The sequence below is a fragment of the Microcaecilia unicolor genome, chromosome 1 (genome assembly GCF_901765095.1).
Source record: "Microcaecilia unicolor chromosome 1, aMicUni1.1, whole genome shotgun sequence".
Lineage (NCBI taxonomy): Eukaryota > Metazoa > Chordata > Amphibia > Gymnophiona > Siphonopidae > Microcaecilia > Microcaecilia unicolor.
The window spans coordinates 493,915,794-493,934,344 of record NC_044031.1 but is presented as its reverse complement, the minus strand read 5'-3'; the positions used below and the strand labels follow the sequence as shown (position 1 = coordinate 493,934,344).

General features: G+C 43.6%; 1 protein-coding gene across 1 annotated transcript in view; it reads right to left on the bottom strand.

Annotated features, from left to right (window-relative positions):
* LOC115477536 (lipoxygenase homology domain-containing protein 1-like) overlaps positions 1-18,551 on the bottom strand; it is a 428,353-nt gene that overhangs the window by 405,954 nt on the left and 3,848 nt on the right. The window contains exon 3 of the mRNA XM_030214471.1: positions 6,347-6,484. Within this exon, the coding sequence (XP_030070331.1) occupies positions 6,347-6,484 (138 nt within the window). The remainder of the gene's footprint in view (positions 1-6,346; positions 6,485-18,551) is intronic.

Genomic DNA, 18,551 nt, shown 5'->3' with positions numbered 1-18,551 from the left:
AGGAGTCCATAAAAATAAATAAATTAAAATAATGTATGCATATTTGGGAGAGATATAGAAGAAAGTAATAAGAACAAGGTTGGGGAGTTACAGCATCGCAAACACTCCGTTGAGAACACAGTTAAGAGGAAAGGTGGTAAACAAAAAGCAGACTAGTGCAGATCATAGTAGCTTGTGGCAGACAAAACTCTCTAGAACCCAATTAGTTTTATACTGGTAGGTTGGTGATAGTCCAGCAAGGTGATGAGGAGAAATCAAGGGATGGAGTAAGTATACAGGAGCCCGGTGGTAGTTCCTGCCCCCACCGCATGCCATTGCCAGCATTTGAAAAATATTTTTACATTTTTACTGCTGGGTTAGCGCGGGAGCCTTTACTGCCTCCTAAATAGGTGGCGTTAAGGGCTCCTCCAGGAAATGGCCATACAGCAAGTGTTTAACTTACCGCATGGTCATTTCCTTTAAAAAAAAAATCATTCAGTGGGAGGTAAGCAAGTACGAATGGTTCCATCCCAGTTGATTCCTGTTGACTGGGTCCAGGAAAGACATTAGATATTCAGAGGCACTTAATAGGAGAATGGTATTAAAGATCTGTGCAGACTCCCATGGCGCTATTCGGTTGGGGCTGGGGCAGTCCAGGGCAGAGCCAGGAGTTATCTAGACACTGCTGATATTCACTGCTGGTGCCCAGATAATTATAAGGGCAGGTTGGACTGCCTAAATAGCAGTCCTAACCTGCCCAGATAGCTATCCAGGCACCAGCACTGATATCAGCAGCACCTGCATAACGTCTGGTGGCCGGCAATGATCCGGATATTCAGTGATGGTAGCTGGATATGGCTCAGAGTTGAATATATGGGTCTAATTCATCCCATGGCAAACCCAGCATTTATAAAACTACTGATCACCATGGGCTGAATAAAGAAGAGTCATTGGTCATTTCTTAATATATACATCCTGTTCAATATTGATTTGAATGAATATGTCTAAGATAAATATGGATGCACCACAGAGATATTTACACGTCTTTGTCATATCTCTCCTCTCCCGTCTTTCTTCCAAAAAATAAATATTGTGATCTTTAAGTCCATCCTCATACACTATATGATGAAGACCACTGACCGTTTTTGTAGCTGTTCTCTGGACCAACTCCATCCTGTATACAGTGTGTTTTTTCTAGCAATAAAAGTGCTGGTACTCAAATGCCAGGCTACCCTTCAGGGGTAGGGTGATCACTGAGGGACCCACCCCACAATAGCCATGCCCCCGGCAACCAGTCACTGAATCTATGACAAGGCAGAATTGATGTGTAGAGCCTGAGCTCTTTCATTAAAACTTGAGGTCCATGGGTCAATTTTACCAGACAATAGAAAAGGTGCGATACTCAGTACCCCCTCAAAAAAGCCATTATATATATATTCATATTCATTGGGCATAACCTGAAAACCCAACTGCCTAGGGATCCTCCAGGAGATACTTGCAAACCACTGACCTAAAACCTAAATATTTGTTTTAGCACATTTCTAAAGCTGGTCCTACAATGCCCTCTAGCTATGTAGGTTTTCAAGATATCCACTATAAACATGCATGAGATGGATACACAATGCAATGGAGGCAGTCCAAATTTAATTCATAAATATTCATTATACATATCCAGAAAGGCAGACTGGCAAGGGACACTCTAGGGCCAGTTTGAGAAACACTATTTTAGCACAATTAGGCTTGTTTTTGGCAGATGAAAGAAGCATTACTACACCAAAAAATAGGGTCGTCGACAAGCTGAGGACAAGACGGCTTGTTCATTTTATTGAACCTTTGAGTTCCCCCATACCTTAATACACTTTTCTTGCTAAATAAAGAAGTATCATCATCTTTGCTCATGGGAGAGGCAGACATTTGTATGCATACTTGACTAAAATGATGGCTGTAGGCTTAGGGATCCCTGAAGATTGTCCCACAAAAGGAACCCTCATTAGAAATTTCATAAATAAAATATAGCAGGTCAGATTGTGGCTACTTGATGTTTTATTTTTTTTGTTACATTTGTACCCCGCACTTTCCCACTCATGGCAGGCTCAATGCAGCTTACATGGGGCAATGGTGGGTTAAGTGATTTGCCCAGAGTCACAAGGCGCTGCCTGTGCCTGAAGTGGGAATTAAACTCAGTTCCTCAGTTCCCAAGGACCAAAGTCTACCACCCTAACCACTAGGCCACTCCTCCGCTCAACTTTTAGCATCAAGAAATGTATTAAGTTATGTCCAATAAAAAAGGTATCTTATTTTTTTCCCATGTTTTATTTTGTTTGATTTCTATTAAAATTTACACAAATTTGGCCATCTCTACAATCCACTACAAATAGAAGCCCATGCCAAGAGGACTGTGAGACATCATTAACCACTCCAAAACTTATCACTGATTTACAGAAAACAAAACACAACAAGATAACTTGTTCAGCGTCATTCATTCCTATGATGAAGATATAATGTCCTATCAAAAGTATTGTACTTTTCTTCCAGGAGGTATGTCACACAGAAGATATAAAGAGACAAAAAGCAGATCATTGGGATCATTCCCAAGAAGGATCCGGGCAAATATCGGTTAATTCACAACCTTTCTTACCCTTTGGGGCGGTCCCTGAATGACTTTATTGACCCGGAGGACTGTTCAGTGCAGTATACTTCTTTGGATCACGCCATACGGATCATTAGGGACCATGGACCAGAGGCGCATTTAGCTAAGGCGGACATTGAGTCGGCTTTTCGCTTGCTGCCCATATGTCCGGATTCTTTTCATTTATTGGGTTTCAGTTTTGAGGGCAATCTATATTTTGATCGGTGCATGCCAATGGGATGCTCCATTTCCTGTGCTTACTTTGAGCAGTTCAGTACGTTTGTGCACTGGGTGGTGGAGCAGGTAGCCCCTGGGGGGGCTCTGGTCCATTACCTGGATGATTTTTTGTGCATTGGCAGAGATGCTCAGCATTGTGCACAGATGTTGCGAACTTTTTCAGAAGTGGCGGGGCAATTTGGCATTCCATTGACGGCTGATAAAACCGTGGGCCCTTCCCGGGTGTTGACTTTTTTGGGAATTGAGCTGGATGTGTGTGGTCAACATTCGCGGCTTCCTGAGGAGAAGATCCTGAAGTTGTTGGCGGCGGTGCGACAGTTGCGGCAGCTTCGCAAGGCCACGCTGAAACAATTTCAGGAACTACTGGGGCTCCTATGTTATGCTACTCGGGTTATTCCCTTGGGCCGTGTTTTTGCACGGAAACTGGCAATGGCGACTAAAGGGGTGCTGAGAGCACATTATCATATACGGGTCACTAGGGACATTAAGGATGATCTGGGGGTTTGGGAGAATTTTCTGACGCGGTTTAATGGGATATCGTTTTGGCATGATGCCCCTACGACTGCGTCCACCCTTCACCTCTTTACGGATGCAGCGGGCGGGGAGGGTTTTGGTATTTACTTTCGGGGAGCGTGGTGTGCGGCTCGCTGGCCTCAGTCATGGGTTGAGTTGGGTACTACGAGAGATATTACCTTTTTAGAGCTATTCCCTATCATGGCGACCTTTCACATCTGGGGTCAGGCCTTAGCGAACAGGACTGTAGTATTCCATTCTGACAATATGGCTGTAGTGGAGGCTATCAACAGACTCTCTGCTCATACTGTACGCACTGTTAACTTGCTTAGGGAAATTGTTTTGCAGTGTTTATGTTTGAATGTTGTGATTCGAGCTCAACATGTGCCAGGCAGAGAAAATGTTTTAGCCGATGCTTTGTCACGTTTTCAGTTCTCAGATTTCAGAGCTCGCGCGCCTCTGGCCGACCCCAGAGCGACTGCAGTACCGGACAGCGTATGGCGATTTGGCCCATAGAGGTGTGGAATCTGCTGCTCCAGTCTCTGTCTGAGTCCACGCGGAGAAGATATCTGGCTGCCATCACTTCTTTCCTCAACATCATGCGGGACCTCGGCATTGAGGACGTATTTAGTGTGGATGCCATGGTCCAGTTTATACTTTTCTCCCGAGCCCAAGGAGTTAGTAAGGCACGGGCAGTGGTTACTCTGGCTAGTATTAGCTTCTTCTCCAAGGCCCTGAGAGTGGAGAATTCGACCCGCCAGTTTGTGGTGACTAGGATGCTACGGGGCTGGAGTAGAGAGGAGAGCCAGAGGGGTGATTGGAGGCAACCCATTACACAGAGTGAGATGCGGCATTTGTTCAGTGCAGCATTGCATGTATGTGCTAGCCCATATGAAGTGTGTCTTTTTCATTCTGCATTTTCCTTGGCTTTTTATGGTGCGCTTAGGGTGAGTGAGCTGGTAGCCAAGTCAACGTTGGCCCCCCCGGTGATGGGTTTGCTGCTAGGGGATGTCACCTTGTACGGGTCATCTCTGCAGTTGGTCATTAGAAAGTCCAAGACTGATCAGATGTCCCGGGGAGTACGTTTTCCTTTGCAACAGCAGGGAGATGACAGCACCTGCCCGGTACGCACGTTGAGGGCCTATTTGGCACTCCGACCCCCGGGTGGTACCTGGTTGCTGGTTCATGAAAACGGAGCCCCCCTCACCCGTTTTCAGTTCACGCGGGTTTTATCTTTGTGTGTGCAGAGGGCGGGTATGCCGCCGCGGTGTTTCAGTTCACATTCCTTTAGAATCGGGGCGGCCACTGCGGCGGCTGCTCAAGGTTTGCCCGAGCAGCAAATCATGAATGTGGGTCGCTGGAAGTCCAAAGTGTACAAGACCTACATTCGGCCCCGGGGTGCTGGGTTGTCCGCCTGTTAAGTTTGTTTGCTTACAGCTACCCTCAAACATTATCCTGTTACGGCTTGTCTTGTGTTCTGTCATTATACACTGTTCATTAATATTTGCTTCGCCTATTACAGGTGGCCTGGCGGGCAGGCGAAGGATTTGGATTTGCGGCCACTCCTTTGTCTATTGGGCTCGTAGGAGGGCTGCAGTACGTCCAGCAGGGGATAATTTGGGGTTTTATTCTGGGCAGGTATCTATTACGTGGTTGGGTTTGAGAGGCATGCGATGGGCGCAGCTACTGCCCACCCTATTATGGCGGTTCCAGTCACAGGCTGCTCCGCACATTTTGATCTTGCATTTGGGAGGGAATGATTTGGCTCAAGTTAATGGGATCCTCCTGTTGAAGACCATGCAGCGGGATCTGTTGCAGTTGGCAGGTATATGTCCCCAGTTACGCCTGGTGTGGTCGGCTATTCTCCCCCGCAGGGTATGGAGGGGTGAGCGGCGTCATGCGGCTGTGGAGCTGACCAGGAAAAATCTTAATAAGTGGATGGCCAAGTTTATGCCCACTTTGAAGGGTCATGTTATCACCCATAACCTTATTAAGGAAGCATGTGAGGGTTTATACAGGCCTGATGGGGTTCATTTATCGGATATCGGGCTTGACATCCTGAATTCCGAGTGGCAGGGTTATATTGAAGCCATGACTGTGTTCCAGACTTTAATTGGGTTTAGGCCGCAGCCAGGGGGTGGTGGGGAGCTCACGGCAAACGAGGTTTCGTTACCGTGAGCAGTGGCGGTGATTATCCGGGGACTCTGGTGGTACACAGCAAGTGAGCGCAGAACACTGTTATGTTATTGGTGAATAATTGCCCAAATGTTAAGTGCAATACGAAGTACAATGTTATGCCTGAAGGTGGGGCAGGTTTACAGTTAATCCTGTGGGGATATGGCTTGTCTCCTGGCTTGGACGGCCAGGAGGCCAAGAACTTATCCGGGGCGTATCCTTAAACGGGATACACCATAGTCATCGGGTGCTATAAGAAAGCACAGGTCGGCGGTGGGTGTGCTCAGACGGCACCACCGGCAGCGGATTGGGGCGCATCATGAAGTAAAGCTGTGTACCCCAGGGCTTGAATTTGCCAAGTTATAAGAAGTTATGTATTACGGTAACATGTTAAGTTGCATTATGTGTAATAGAGTTTTTAAGTGCCTGGCTGCGGCCTTAATAAATTCCAAATTTAGTCGAAAAGTGGCTTCTGAGTATTATTGGGGATTATTGGGGTGATGAGAGTGTATGCCGAATGCTTCAGTTGATTAAAATTTACACAAATTTGGCCATCTCTACAATCCACTACAAATAGAAGCCCATGCCAAGAGGACTGTGAGACATCATTAACCACTCCAAAACTTATCACTGATTTACAGAAAACAAAACACAACAAGATAACTTGTTCAGCGTCATTCATTCCTATGATGAAGGTATAATGTCCTATCAAAAGTATTGTACTTTTCTTCCAGGAGGTATGTCACACAGAAGATATAAAGAGACAAAAAGCAGATCTACTGTATGAGTTTGTTTTTCAGATGTATAACTCACTCTTGCTGAAGGGTGGAGAAGCTGATGGGCTCCGGGCCACTGGCTCCTGGGCTCTTGCTGTTTCTTGCTCATAGCTTTTGATCACATCCTTAGGTTGGTTAGCTGTTGCAGATGTTCCCATGGGGTTTTTCCTGCCAACTAAAATAATTGTGACACCAAAGCTAAATCCCTTAATTTTCTGCTGTATAAGATTAACATATATTTAGTCATGCACAATCCAAGCCTTTTTCAACATAATGCCTGAAATACAGTTTTCAGGGATTACATGAACACTCCCCCCCACCCCCCACCCCCTTGTATTATTAGTAGGAATCTGGCACACAAACACTGGTTGCTTCTAAATCAGAGATTAAGGAAATGCCTGAAATCTCATTCAATATAGGGCTCAATTTACTTCACCGTCTTTGAGTCCCCATTTGCCAAAAATAGTATCAGTAATCAGCTATCAAAGTCTTGCTTCTGTATTCAGAAGGAGAGAGAAGTCAGGACTTTTGTTTCTGACAAGAACATTTGACAATGCGTTGTAATAAGAAATTCAGGCTAAAAAGGAGGCAGAACACCATAGAACCCTATTTTATTTATGTATATATTACTACCCACCATTTCTATACTTTGAGCAGTATACATAATAAAACAATGATCTGCAACTACAATAAGAAACACAGGAAAAAATAAACTATAAACAATAAAAGTAAAAATATAAAGTATATAAAAAAATTCATGTTCAGAACATTCAGACCACAACGTGAGATAGTATTGGTAGGAAAATAGTCAAGTATTGCCTAACATCTCCAGTTTTTCTTTAGGATTTACACAATAAACTCCAATAGCACAGGTCTACTTAGGAAAGGACTATATTCACATGCTTCAAGGAGAAAAGACTTTGTTGACATTTGACTTCAAATCTCAGAGACCTTGGAAGTTCATAAGGAACTATTGTCAGATATTTTGGACCAAGACTCCATTCATGTTTACAAATAAGCAAAAGACTTTTAATGCCAACATAGGCAGCAATAGGCAGCCAGTGTAAAAACCACTATGCAGAACTGACACATGTCCTTGCTGTGGGACCCATAACCAATATTACTGCATTATTTTGAACAAACTCTATGCTCCACCCCATTTTAAACCAATATACAGTAGGTTACACACATACACATTTGTGCAGCATATATACACTGCCTGGAAGGCTTCACCTTATTTATTTGTACTCCTGTTTAGAGAAACATGTTTTTGTTAATCTCTTTTTGCCATATGGCTCTCCTAAATGTCTATTTGCAAGACTGTTACTCTAAAGATCAAAGCTGTTTTTCAAATCCAGTTCAGTTACTTCCATTCAGCAGCCAGAAGACAGCAAAGCTACAATGGAACTCTTGAAATATGGTCTTTGGGGTGGGGAAGACCTAGGGTGGCACCAACCCCTTGATTTTCTGCAGACTGAAGCACTGAAAGCTCTTTGGCTCTTTCCTCCTATTCATACAGAGAAACACTGCTTACATACCCTTTCAAGAATCGATAGTGTCAAACTTTAATGGTGATCAGGTGGCTAGTGCACCTAACTTGAAAACAAGAAACCCAAGAAAGGAAACAAAGCAAAGGCAATATAGTTGAGAGGGCTGGCTTTCTGACAGGAGGATTAGAGGAGCCTTTTGAATTTAGGCAAAAGCAGGTTCCATTCTTGGTGTTCATCCTCAGTTTTGCACATCTGTATGGGGGAGAAGAAGAGGAGGGAATGGGGAGCTATACTCCTGGCAAATGGGACTTATGTATAACTATATGCTTATTTGCTTTGTTATTTTTGTTAGTTTGTCGATTACAAGTTGCCAATTCCCAGGATGTTGCTGACAGCCCTAACAATTTAGATCCCCAGGAGGTGGATAGATACTATGCTTATGGGTACTATCCAGTTAAGACTATTATAAAATTTTATGCAACCGATGAGACAGTTACGTTGCAATTAGATGTTTGCAGTATAGCCTCTTGTGGATCTTTAGAATGGCAAAGATGGTATTCTAAATTCTATGGTTATCTGTGTATTTATACTGAAATGAGTCATTATGCATCTCCCTGTTCTCAATGGTCAAATGTATGGTGGTACACTGGACCCAATTATCCAACAAAAAAACACCAAACAACTTGAGATAATTCCCTACATACAAATATCACCATTGTTCGACAATCAATTGACCCCACAACCTGTGAAATAGGGAAGTGCAATCCCATGCTCATCACCTTCAAGGGGATGTATAAGGCAATGAACTGCACCTTTGGCATAGGAATAGATGCCACTAACACGGATCCTATTGGCCGCTTTCGCATTACGGTCACCTCTCCTTCACCATCCAATACTAACCTGAATAATCCCTTGGTACCCCAAACCACTGAAACAAAAATCCCCATCAGGGTTCTCAATGTAACTAGCTTAAAGGAAACTTTTGCTCTTGAAACTGGTTATGGTGACACGAATTTGTGGATGGATTGGATACAGTTTACAACTCAAAGTTTGAATTTATCTGATTGTTATGTCTGCTCCTCTTCTCGTCCCGAGCCCTTAGCTGTTCCGTTTCCTTTGAATTTTGTGAATGATTATAATGGAACTATATGTATGCTAAAATTACTTCAAGGTAGCAAAACTAATGAAGCATCTTGTCTTTCCCTTAGTCTATTATTTCCTGAATTACCCAAGGGTGCGATGGTACCTCCAGTGTTTAGGACACCTGTACAAGGGACAATATTTGGAACCTGTTTACAAAGAGCAGAGGTTGCCAAGCCCTATCTCGTAGGAGATATCTTTATGTAACTCCAGTTCACCCTCCATTGAATACCTCAACTTTTCAGGTTTTTCTCGTCCTCGAGCTGATATATGGTGGTATTGTGGCAATAAGACTCTATACCCTGTTTTACCTCCCAATTGGGAAGGACGATGCGCTTTGGTGCAGCTAGTAGTCCCCCTCACCATAACATCACGATCCCCTGATGCTCCCTCTTCCACTAGGAGGAGAAGGAGCATACAGGGTTCATTTGATGATATAATTTATATAGATTCTATAGGAGTCCCTAGGGGGGTGCCAGATGAATTTAAAGCTCGTAACCAAATTGCTGCAGGTTTTGAATCTGCATTATTTTGGTGGTCCACTATTAACAAGAATGTTGATTGGATTAACTACATTTATTATAATCAACAGCGTTTTATCAATTACACTCGAGATGCAGTTAAAGGTATCGGCTCTCAATTGGATGCTACAAGCCGGATGGCATGGGAAAACCGGATGGTCCTTGACATGATAATAGCAGAACAAGGAGGCATTGGTATCATGCTTGGAGGACACTGTTGCACTTTTATTCCTAACAATACTGCACCGGATGGAACTATAACCAAGGTTTTGCAAGGACTTACTACCCTAGCTGATGAACTTGCTGAGAATTCTGGTGTAGACACCACCTGGATAATATTTTTGGAAAATGGAAAACCTTCATATTATCTAATTTAACCACATTGATAATTGTTATTGCTGTATTTATTCTACTTGGCTGTTGTGTAATACCCTGTATTAGGAGCTTGGTGCAATAGTTAATTGAAACTGCTTTAAGTACAAGAGAACCTATAGGACATGTATATGTACTGTATGAAAGATTACGCCTTAACGCAGAGATTGTGAATGTTGAAAATAATGTTTAATTTCTTTGGGATATCTTTTGTTTTGCATCATTATCTTCCTCTAGGATCATTTAGATGGTAAAGCATTTCAAGTAACTTAAGGCCCGGGGAAGGTTGAAGAGGGGCAACCTACAACTCACTATAACCACCTTTTCTTGTTACCTATAGCCCGATACTTGTAAAAAGGATTTGACATTGAGGGGCATAATCGAACGGGGTGCCCAAGATTTCATGAGGGCGTCCTCACGGGACGGCCCTCGCGAAGGGGTGGGGAAACCCATATTATTGAAACAAGATGGGCGTCCATCTTTTGTCTCGATAATACGGTCAGGGACGACCAAATCGCAACATTTTGGTCGGCCTTAGAGATGGTCGACCTTAGAGATGGTCATCCCCGGTTTTCAGCCATAATGGAAACCGAGGATGCCCATCTCAAAAATGACCAAATCCAAGCCCTTTGGTCATGGGAGGAGCCACAATTTGTAGCGCACTGTTCCCCCTCACATGCCAGGACACCAACCGGGCACCCTAGGGGGCACTGCAGTGGACTTCACAAATTGCTCCCAGGTGCATAGCTCCTTTACCTTGGGTGCTGAGCCCCACAACTCCCCCCCAAAACCCACTCTACACAACTGTACACCACTACCATAGCCCTAAAGGGTGAAGGGGGGCACCTACATATGGGTACAGTGGGTTTCTGGTGGGTTTTGGAGGGCTCACATTTACCACTACAAGTGTAACAGGTAGAGGGGATGGGCCTGGGTCCACCTGCTTAAAGTGCAGTCACCCATTAAAACTGCTCCAGGGACCTGAGTACTGCTGTCATGGAGCTGGGTATGACATTTGAGGCTGGCAAAAAAAATTTTAGAGTTTTTTTTAGGGTGGGAGGGGGTTGGTGACCACTGGGGGAGTAAGGGGAGGTCATCCCCGATACCCTCCGGTGGTCATCTGGTCAGTTCGGGCACCTTTTCATGGCTTGGTCGCAAACATGGACTAAGTAAAGTCGGCCAAGTGCTTGTCAGGGACGCCCTTCTTTTTTCCATTATCGGCTAAGAACACCCATCTCTTAATCACGCCCCAATCCTGCCTTCACTATGGTGCCGACATGCTCCCATGAACTTTGGTCATCCCTGCGATGGGAAGTAGTTGAGGACGCCAAAACTCTGCTTTCAATTATGCTGATTTGGGCGATCCTGAGAGATGGACTCCCATCTCCCGATTTGTGTCAGAAGATGGGCACCCTTCTCTTTCGAAAATAAGCCTGATTGTGACGCATACCCACAATCTCCCTAAGCTTAACATGCATCTGAAAAAGAACTTATTGCTCCTGTCTGGAATGGATGGGACTACAGTAAAAGTTCAAAAGAATTCAAAACAAATGAAGCCCTTACTTTCGAAGGCCTTCAAGGGGGGAGACGTAAATAATGAGCACAGGTCATGCACCATGGAACAGGGCCAAAGGGCAAAAACTGATAAGCATGTGAACTAGAAACTCATTATCTGATAAGACATTCCGGCGTGCAAGAGGCATGGGAAAGGAACAATTATAAATAAACAAGAAAATGTGGTTTAGCATTAGAGGGGAAACAGATGGTGTTGAAAGAAAACAGGGTGATCTATGAGGAAGATAACTTGCTAAACCTATGTGAAGTGTTGCTTAAAATAAAGGTATATAAGCAGTTGAATCAGAACATACTTTGGAGAAACAGTGGCAGAGAACACCTATGTGTAGCAATGCTGTTTTCCCATGAGAAACTATTGATTGTATCTGTACTTTGGTAAGTAATAAAGCTTGCTTTTCTCATACGTGGCCTTGGTCTTTTATCACTCCAAATTGTGGGTGGCTGGTACATAATAATTTGGGGTGGTGGTAAAAAGACTAGAATATAACACTTAGGGATTACTCTAGCTCCTAAGAACACTAAGATGACATTTTAAAACAATCCAGAAACATAACAACTTTTAAGATGTGATGAAAAATTTGACACCAACAAAAGAGGTCTTACCAGAAATCTGGGTTTCCTATCACATTATAAACCATAACATTGAAATGTTTGTCACCTTCTGATCACCTATCTATCTCTCTTGTTTCTCACCTCCAACCTCCTCCCTTCCACCACCTTCCTCTGGGACTGTCGTTTGAATAATTTTATGTTTCACATATATTCTGATATTGACCCACATACTGTACTTATTATGCTCTCCACCATTACATTCAATAATCTGGTTTCATGCTTGGATTATTTCTACACTGGAACTTGGTCTACACTGGAACTTCCCTCTTTGTTGGGAAACATTTTACTAATTCTACTTTTGAAAAATCCATCGGGAGAAACAAGATCTTTGACCAATTGCTAATATTGCATTCTCTGTAAAGATTCTGGAGGATTTAGTTGCCTATCAATTAACTGATTAAACTTTCATAATAAGCTTTAGAAGGGGTTTCAGTATTGGAACATTATTAGGAATATTATTGAATGAGTTTCAAGACTGACCGCCTGATATTTGACACTATTTAATCGGTCAGAACGGATGCTGACCAGTTAAATAACACTTAACTAACTATCTGCCAATATTCAGCGGGGAGTACCTGGCTATCTTCTGCTGAATATCTGTGGTTAGCGGCTGGTGGATAACCGGTTATATCACACGATATAACTGGCTAGCCACTGATTTTTAAACAGGGTTTGTCAGTTATATTTGACCACATCAAATTCTGGTACATCTTTGGCCAGTTTAAAGATAACTGGCTAGCTCCCTTGGTCTGAATATTGGGGGCTTATTTTATAAAGGTCATCAGGCCATAAATTTTTAACTTGACCACTTTTCATGTAGTAGATCAGCAACCTTTGTTGAGGATGTCAAGTGACATTGGTATCTCTGATTATTATTATTTATTTCACTTGTATCCCACATTTTCCCACCTATTTGCAGGCTCAATGTGGCTTACAAAGACCTGTTTTGGCATCGCCATACCAGGATGAAATATACATTTGGTGTTACAAAGAAGTCAAGGAAGACAAGAGGATTTGATCAAGCAGTTGTAGAGAGATACATTCTGACTCAAGTTGGAAGGTGTTGTGTTATAGTTAGCTATGGGTTCTCGTGGTAGGCTTTGTCAAAGAGGTAAGTCTTCAGAGATTTACGGAAGATAGTTAGTTCGTTGATCATTCTCAAGTGAGTTGGAAGTGCATTCCACAGCTGTGTGCCCATATAAGAAAAGCTGATAGAGTGCTGAATTGGTTTTGTGGTTTCCTGACAAAGATTTTATAGTATAAAGCATATGGAGATGTACTTAAAATATTGGAAAGCAAGCTGTGGAGTGCTGCAGGGCTCCCCTCTTTCCCCTATATTGTTTAATATACTAATGAGCTCTTTTAGACATTTTCATTTAAATGTAAATGGAAGATCTTATACCTATACTGATGACATCATTTTACTGATACTAGTAACGCTTAACAATACCACCCCTGTAACTACTGTTTAGACCTGTATTGATTTAGTGGAAACCTGGGCTATTCAATTTTGCCTGAAATTAAATACCAGTAAAACCAAGATGTTATATGGCTAGGACCAACCTTGATGTCTCCGCCTTACTCTTAATAATATCTCTCTTCCCATTGAATCAAACTAAAAATGTAGACATAACAATAGATTGCACACTCTCTCTAGAACCTCAGATCAATCTTTAAAGAAAAATGTTTTTTTTTTAACTTTTTGCAGAATCAGAAAATACCTTTATTTGGAAAACTTTAAAATGATAGTGCAAGCCTGTGTAATGGCTTGACTAGATTATTGTATGATCTATGCGGGCTGTTCTGAGAAGATTAGGACATGCAAAATGAATTGGCTAGGCTTATTTGTAATGTATAAAAATGGGAACCAGCTACCCCTCTTTTGAATTCTTTACATTGGTTGCCAATACAGGCTCTTCTGCTGCTCTCTGATATTTAGAATTACCCATGGCATGGTACCATCTAATCTATTACCATTAGTTTATTCATCACGCTCTGTAAAGACAAAACATAATGAAAATCATCTGTTTATACATTTTCCATCTGCAAAGAATATAAAAATACAATGAATTTTATTCTTCTTTACTTTCATATCAGGCTGCAAAGATATGGAACTCTTTTCTTTTAAATCTTAGGTTGAATTCAGACTATTTCAGTTTCAGAAAACAGCTAAAAACTTGTTTAAACCATTTTTGGATGACTAGCTTTGTCTAATTATTTTGGCTTTGATTTTAGCTGATGAATGCATCTCCCAGAAATTGCCTGGTCCCTCTTTTATTGTAAACCGCATTGAACCATATGCATGGTATTTGAGGTATATATATTATTGTATTGTATATTATATTATCTTGTTCATTTCATATCTGAAAAGGAAGGCTCTGCCTTTGAAAAATTGTCCAATAAAGAAATATCATCTTGTTTTCTTAGTTTAGCTTTATTTCTGTTTATTACCTTTAAAGTGAACTAACATGCCAACCCCTGTTTAATCCTGCTTGTCTAAGACATTACCAAAAGGCGGGGATGCTTCACTGTCCTCATGTATACCTAATGGCCTTGCTCACTGCCCAAAAAAATGCAGTAGAAAACCTCCAGCACAAAGAAAATGCCTGCATATAATAAATGTAAATTGCTTTCACTGTACCATTGAAAGGAGGTGTATCAAATCACATTACCCTTACCCTTAAAGCTAATGAGGTGAAAATTTCCTCTGATTAGGGACAGTCTAAAGATGTGTCTTATCAAGTTTAAGAAAAGTTCCTGGAGGAAAAGTCCATACACTGGGGGTAAGCAGCATGGAGAATTTGCTACTTTTTGGGATCCTGCCAAGTACTTGTAACTACTACTACTACTTAACACTTTTAACACGCTACTAGGGTTATGCAGCGCTGTACAGTTTAACAAAGAAGGACAGTCCCTGCTCAAAGGAGCTTACAATCTAACGGACAAAATGTGCAGTTAATCAAATTGGGGCAGTCTAGATAACCTGAATAGAGGTATAATGGTGGTTAGGTGCCAAAGGTGACATTGAAGAGGTGGGCTTTGAGCAAGGATTTGAAGATGGGCAGGGAGGGGGCTCGGCGTATGGGCTCAGGAAGTTTATTCCAAGCATAGGGAGAGGTGAGGCAGAAAGGGCGGAGCCTGGAGTTGGCGGTGGTGGAGAAGGGTACTGAGAGGAGGGATTTGTCCTGTGAGCGGAGGTTTTGGGAAGGAGCGTAAGGGGAGATAAGGGTAGAGAGGTAATGAGGGGCTGCAGATTGAGTGCATTTGTAGGTTAGTAGGAGAAGCTTGAACTGTATGCGGTGCCTGATCGGAAGCCAGTGAAGTGACTTGAGGAGAGGGGTGATATGAGCATATCGGTCCAGGCGGAAGATAAGACTTGCAGCAGAGTTCTGAACAGATTGAAGGAGGGATAGATGGCTAATTGGGAGGCCAGTGAGGAGTAGGTTGCAGTAGTCAAGGCGAGAGGTAATGAGAGAGTGGACGAGAGTCGGGTGGTGTGCTCAGAGAGGAAATGGTGAATTTTGCTGATGTTATAAAGAAAGAAGCGGCAGGTCTTGGCTATCTGCTGGATATGCGCAGAGAAGGAGAGGTAGGAGTCGAAGATGACGTCGAGGTTACGGGCAGATGAGACGGGAAGGATGAGGATGCCATCGACTGAGATAGAGAGTGGAGGGAGAGAAGAAGTGGGTTTGGGTGGAAAGACAATAAGCTCAGTCTTGGCCATGTTCAGTTTCAGGTGGTGGTTAGACATCCAGGCAACAATGTCGGATAAACAGGCCGATACTTTGGCCTGGGTTTCCGCAGTGATGTCTGGTGTGGAGAGATAAAGCTGGGTGTCGTCAGCATAAAGATGATATTGGAAACCATGAGATAAGATCAGCAAGCCCAGGGAAGAGGTGTAGATTGAAAAGAGAAGGGGTCCAAGGACAGATCCCTGAGGAACTCCAACAGAGAGAGGGATAGAGGTGGAGGAAGATCCATGAGAATGTACTCTGAAGGTACGGTGGGAGAGATAAGAGGAGAACCAGGAGAGGACAGAGCCTTGGAACCCAAATGAGGACAGTGCGGCAAGAAGTAAATTATGATTGACAGTGTCAAACGCGGCGGATAGATCAAGGAGAATGAGGATGGAGTAGTGACCTTTGGATCTGACAGGGAACAGGTCATTACAGACTTTAGTGAGTGCCGTTTCAGTCGAGTGTAGAGGGCAAAAACCGGATTGAAGCGGATCGAGGATGGCATTAGAGAAGAGAAAATCAAGGCAGCGGCTGTGAACGGCAAGTGCAAGTATCTTGGAAAGGAAGGGTAGGAGGGAGATGGGGCGGTAGTTGGAGGGACAGGTAGGGTCTAGTGATGGTTTTTTGAGGAGTGGTGTGACTACAGCATGCTTGAAGGTGTCAGGGACAGTTGCAGTGGAGAGAGAGAGGTTGAGGATATGAAAGATGGAGGGGGTGACAGTAGGAGAGATGGTGTTAAGTAAGTTGGTGGGGATGGGATCAGAGGAACAGGTGGTGCATTTCGAGGAGGAAAGAAGGTGGGCAGTTTCCTCTTCGGTGATATTAGGAAAAGAGGAGAAGGAGGCCTGGGTTGGTTGGTTGAGGGAGTGGGTTAAAGGGTGAGGAGGAGGAGGTGGTTTGGTAGTGAATTCGAGGTTGATCTTCTGTACCTTGTCGCGGAAGTAGTCAGCCAGTGATTGAGGAGAGAGTGAGGGGGGGCGGAGGGCACTTTGAGGAGGGAGTTAAGGGTGGCGAAGAGACGACGAGGGTTGGAGCTGAGGGAATTAGTCAATTGGGTGTAATAGTCCTGTTTTGCAAGGAATAGGGAGGACTGGAAGGAGAATAGCATAAATTTGTAATGAATGAAGTCGGTATGGGTGCGGGATTTCCTCCAGAGGCGTTCAGCAGATCGGGCGCAGGAGCGAAGGTATCGGATGCAAGGGGTCAGCCAGGGCTGGGGATTAGTATGCCTTGTGGGACAGGAGATGGATGGTGCGAGGGTGTCCAGAGCAGAGGAGAGAGTGGCATTGTAAGCGGAGACAGCCTTGTCGACAGATTCGGAGGACATGGTGGAGCGAAGGAGATTAGAGATACTAGAGGATAAGTTGGGAGGGTCGACGGCCTGGAGATTCCTGAAAGTAGTGGTTAGTGTAGGGCGGGACTGAGGGGGAGGGTGATGAAGTGTGAAGGTGATCAGGTGATGATCTGAGAGAGGAAGAGCTGAGGCGCAAAAGCTGGAGGGTGAGCAGGTAGAGGAGAGGACAAGGTCAAGACAATGGCCAGTTTGGTGAGTAGGGGTGGTGGAGCTCAGCTGGAGGTTGAAGGAGGATTTCAGAGTGAGGAACTGAGAAGCGTAAGAGTCGGATGGGTCATGGATTGGTCACTGGTGGAGACCGGGTACTGGGATCGATGGACTTTTGGTCTGATACAATATGGCAATTAAAATGTTCTTACTGAAATTCCTTACTGATACCTCTTATTTCACCCATAGCTGGCTAAAACCAAGTAAAGACACTCTACTAATTATAGAGTACCGTTGGCAGTTTTGCATGCTCCCAGGTGAAAGAGAAATGAAGGGCAAGTAGCTGGAAAAGAAGAATAGGCAATGAGAACACAAGCAGCAGATAAAAGAGGAGCTGAAAGAGACAGAGAATAACTGTATGGGATTAGTTAAAAAGGGGATGAGAGAAAGGCTGTGAGAGGAAAGGGGACTCAGGCAGGAGAGAAGAGATATGAAGGTAAGAAAACAATTGGACACCACAGGAGTGGAGGAATAGCCTATTGGTTAAAACAGTGGGCTGAGAACCAAGAAAGCCTCATTCAAATCACACTGTAGCTCCTTGGGGCCCTTTTATTAAAGTTTAGCATGCGCTGATATTAGCATACACTAAAGGGTCCTTTCACAAAGCTGTGGGAAAAAGGGGTCTGCGCTAGCGTTGGTGCATGTTTTTGATGCATGCCGCGGCCCCCTTTTACTGCAGCGGGTTAAAGGCAGGTCTTTCTTTTTTTAATGAAATGGCTGTGCAGCAAGTGAAGCACTTCCCGGACAGCCATTTCAGAGGGAGCACAAGAGGCTGGAGGACATGAAATAAGAGAGAGACCATGGAGTGACAGATGGCACCTTATAAACAAACCAATTTATTGAGACATAAGCTTTCAAGGACCAGATACATTCAGAGGGTTTTTTACTAAGGTGCGCGCGCTAAAATTGTGGGTGCGCTAAACGTTACAGATGTATTCCTATGGGCGCGCACTAAAATGTGAGTTTGCCTTAGTAAAAGACACCCTCAGTGAGGAGATAGGTAACCCCTAGATTCTATAGAGCTGCACTCCAATTTTCTGACTAATGCGTAGATTTGGGCAAGCAAGTTGTAGAATAGTGTCAGTTGTACACCTAACCTAATTGTTAAATTAGGCACCAGCAACATTTCATGCTACCAATCCCAGAACAAGCAGTGGCTTCCCCATGTCTATCTCAATAGAAGACTATGGATTTTTGCTTCAGGAACTTGTCCAAACCTTTTTTAAACCCAGAT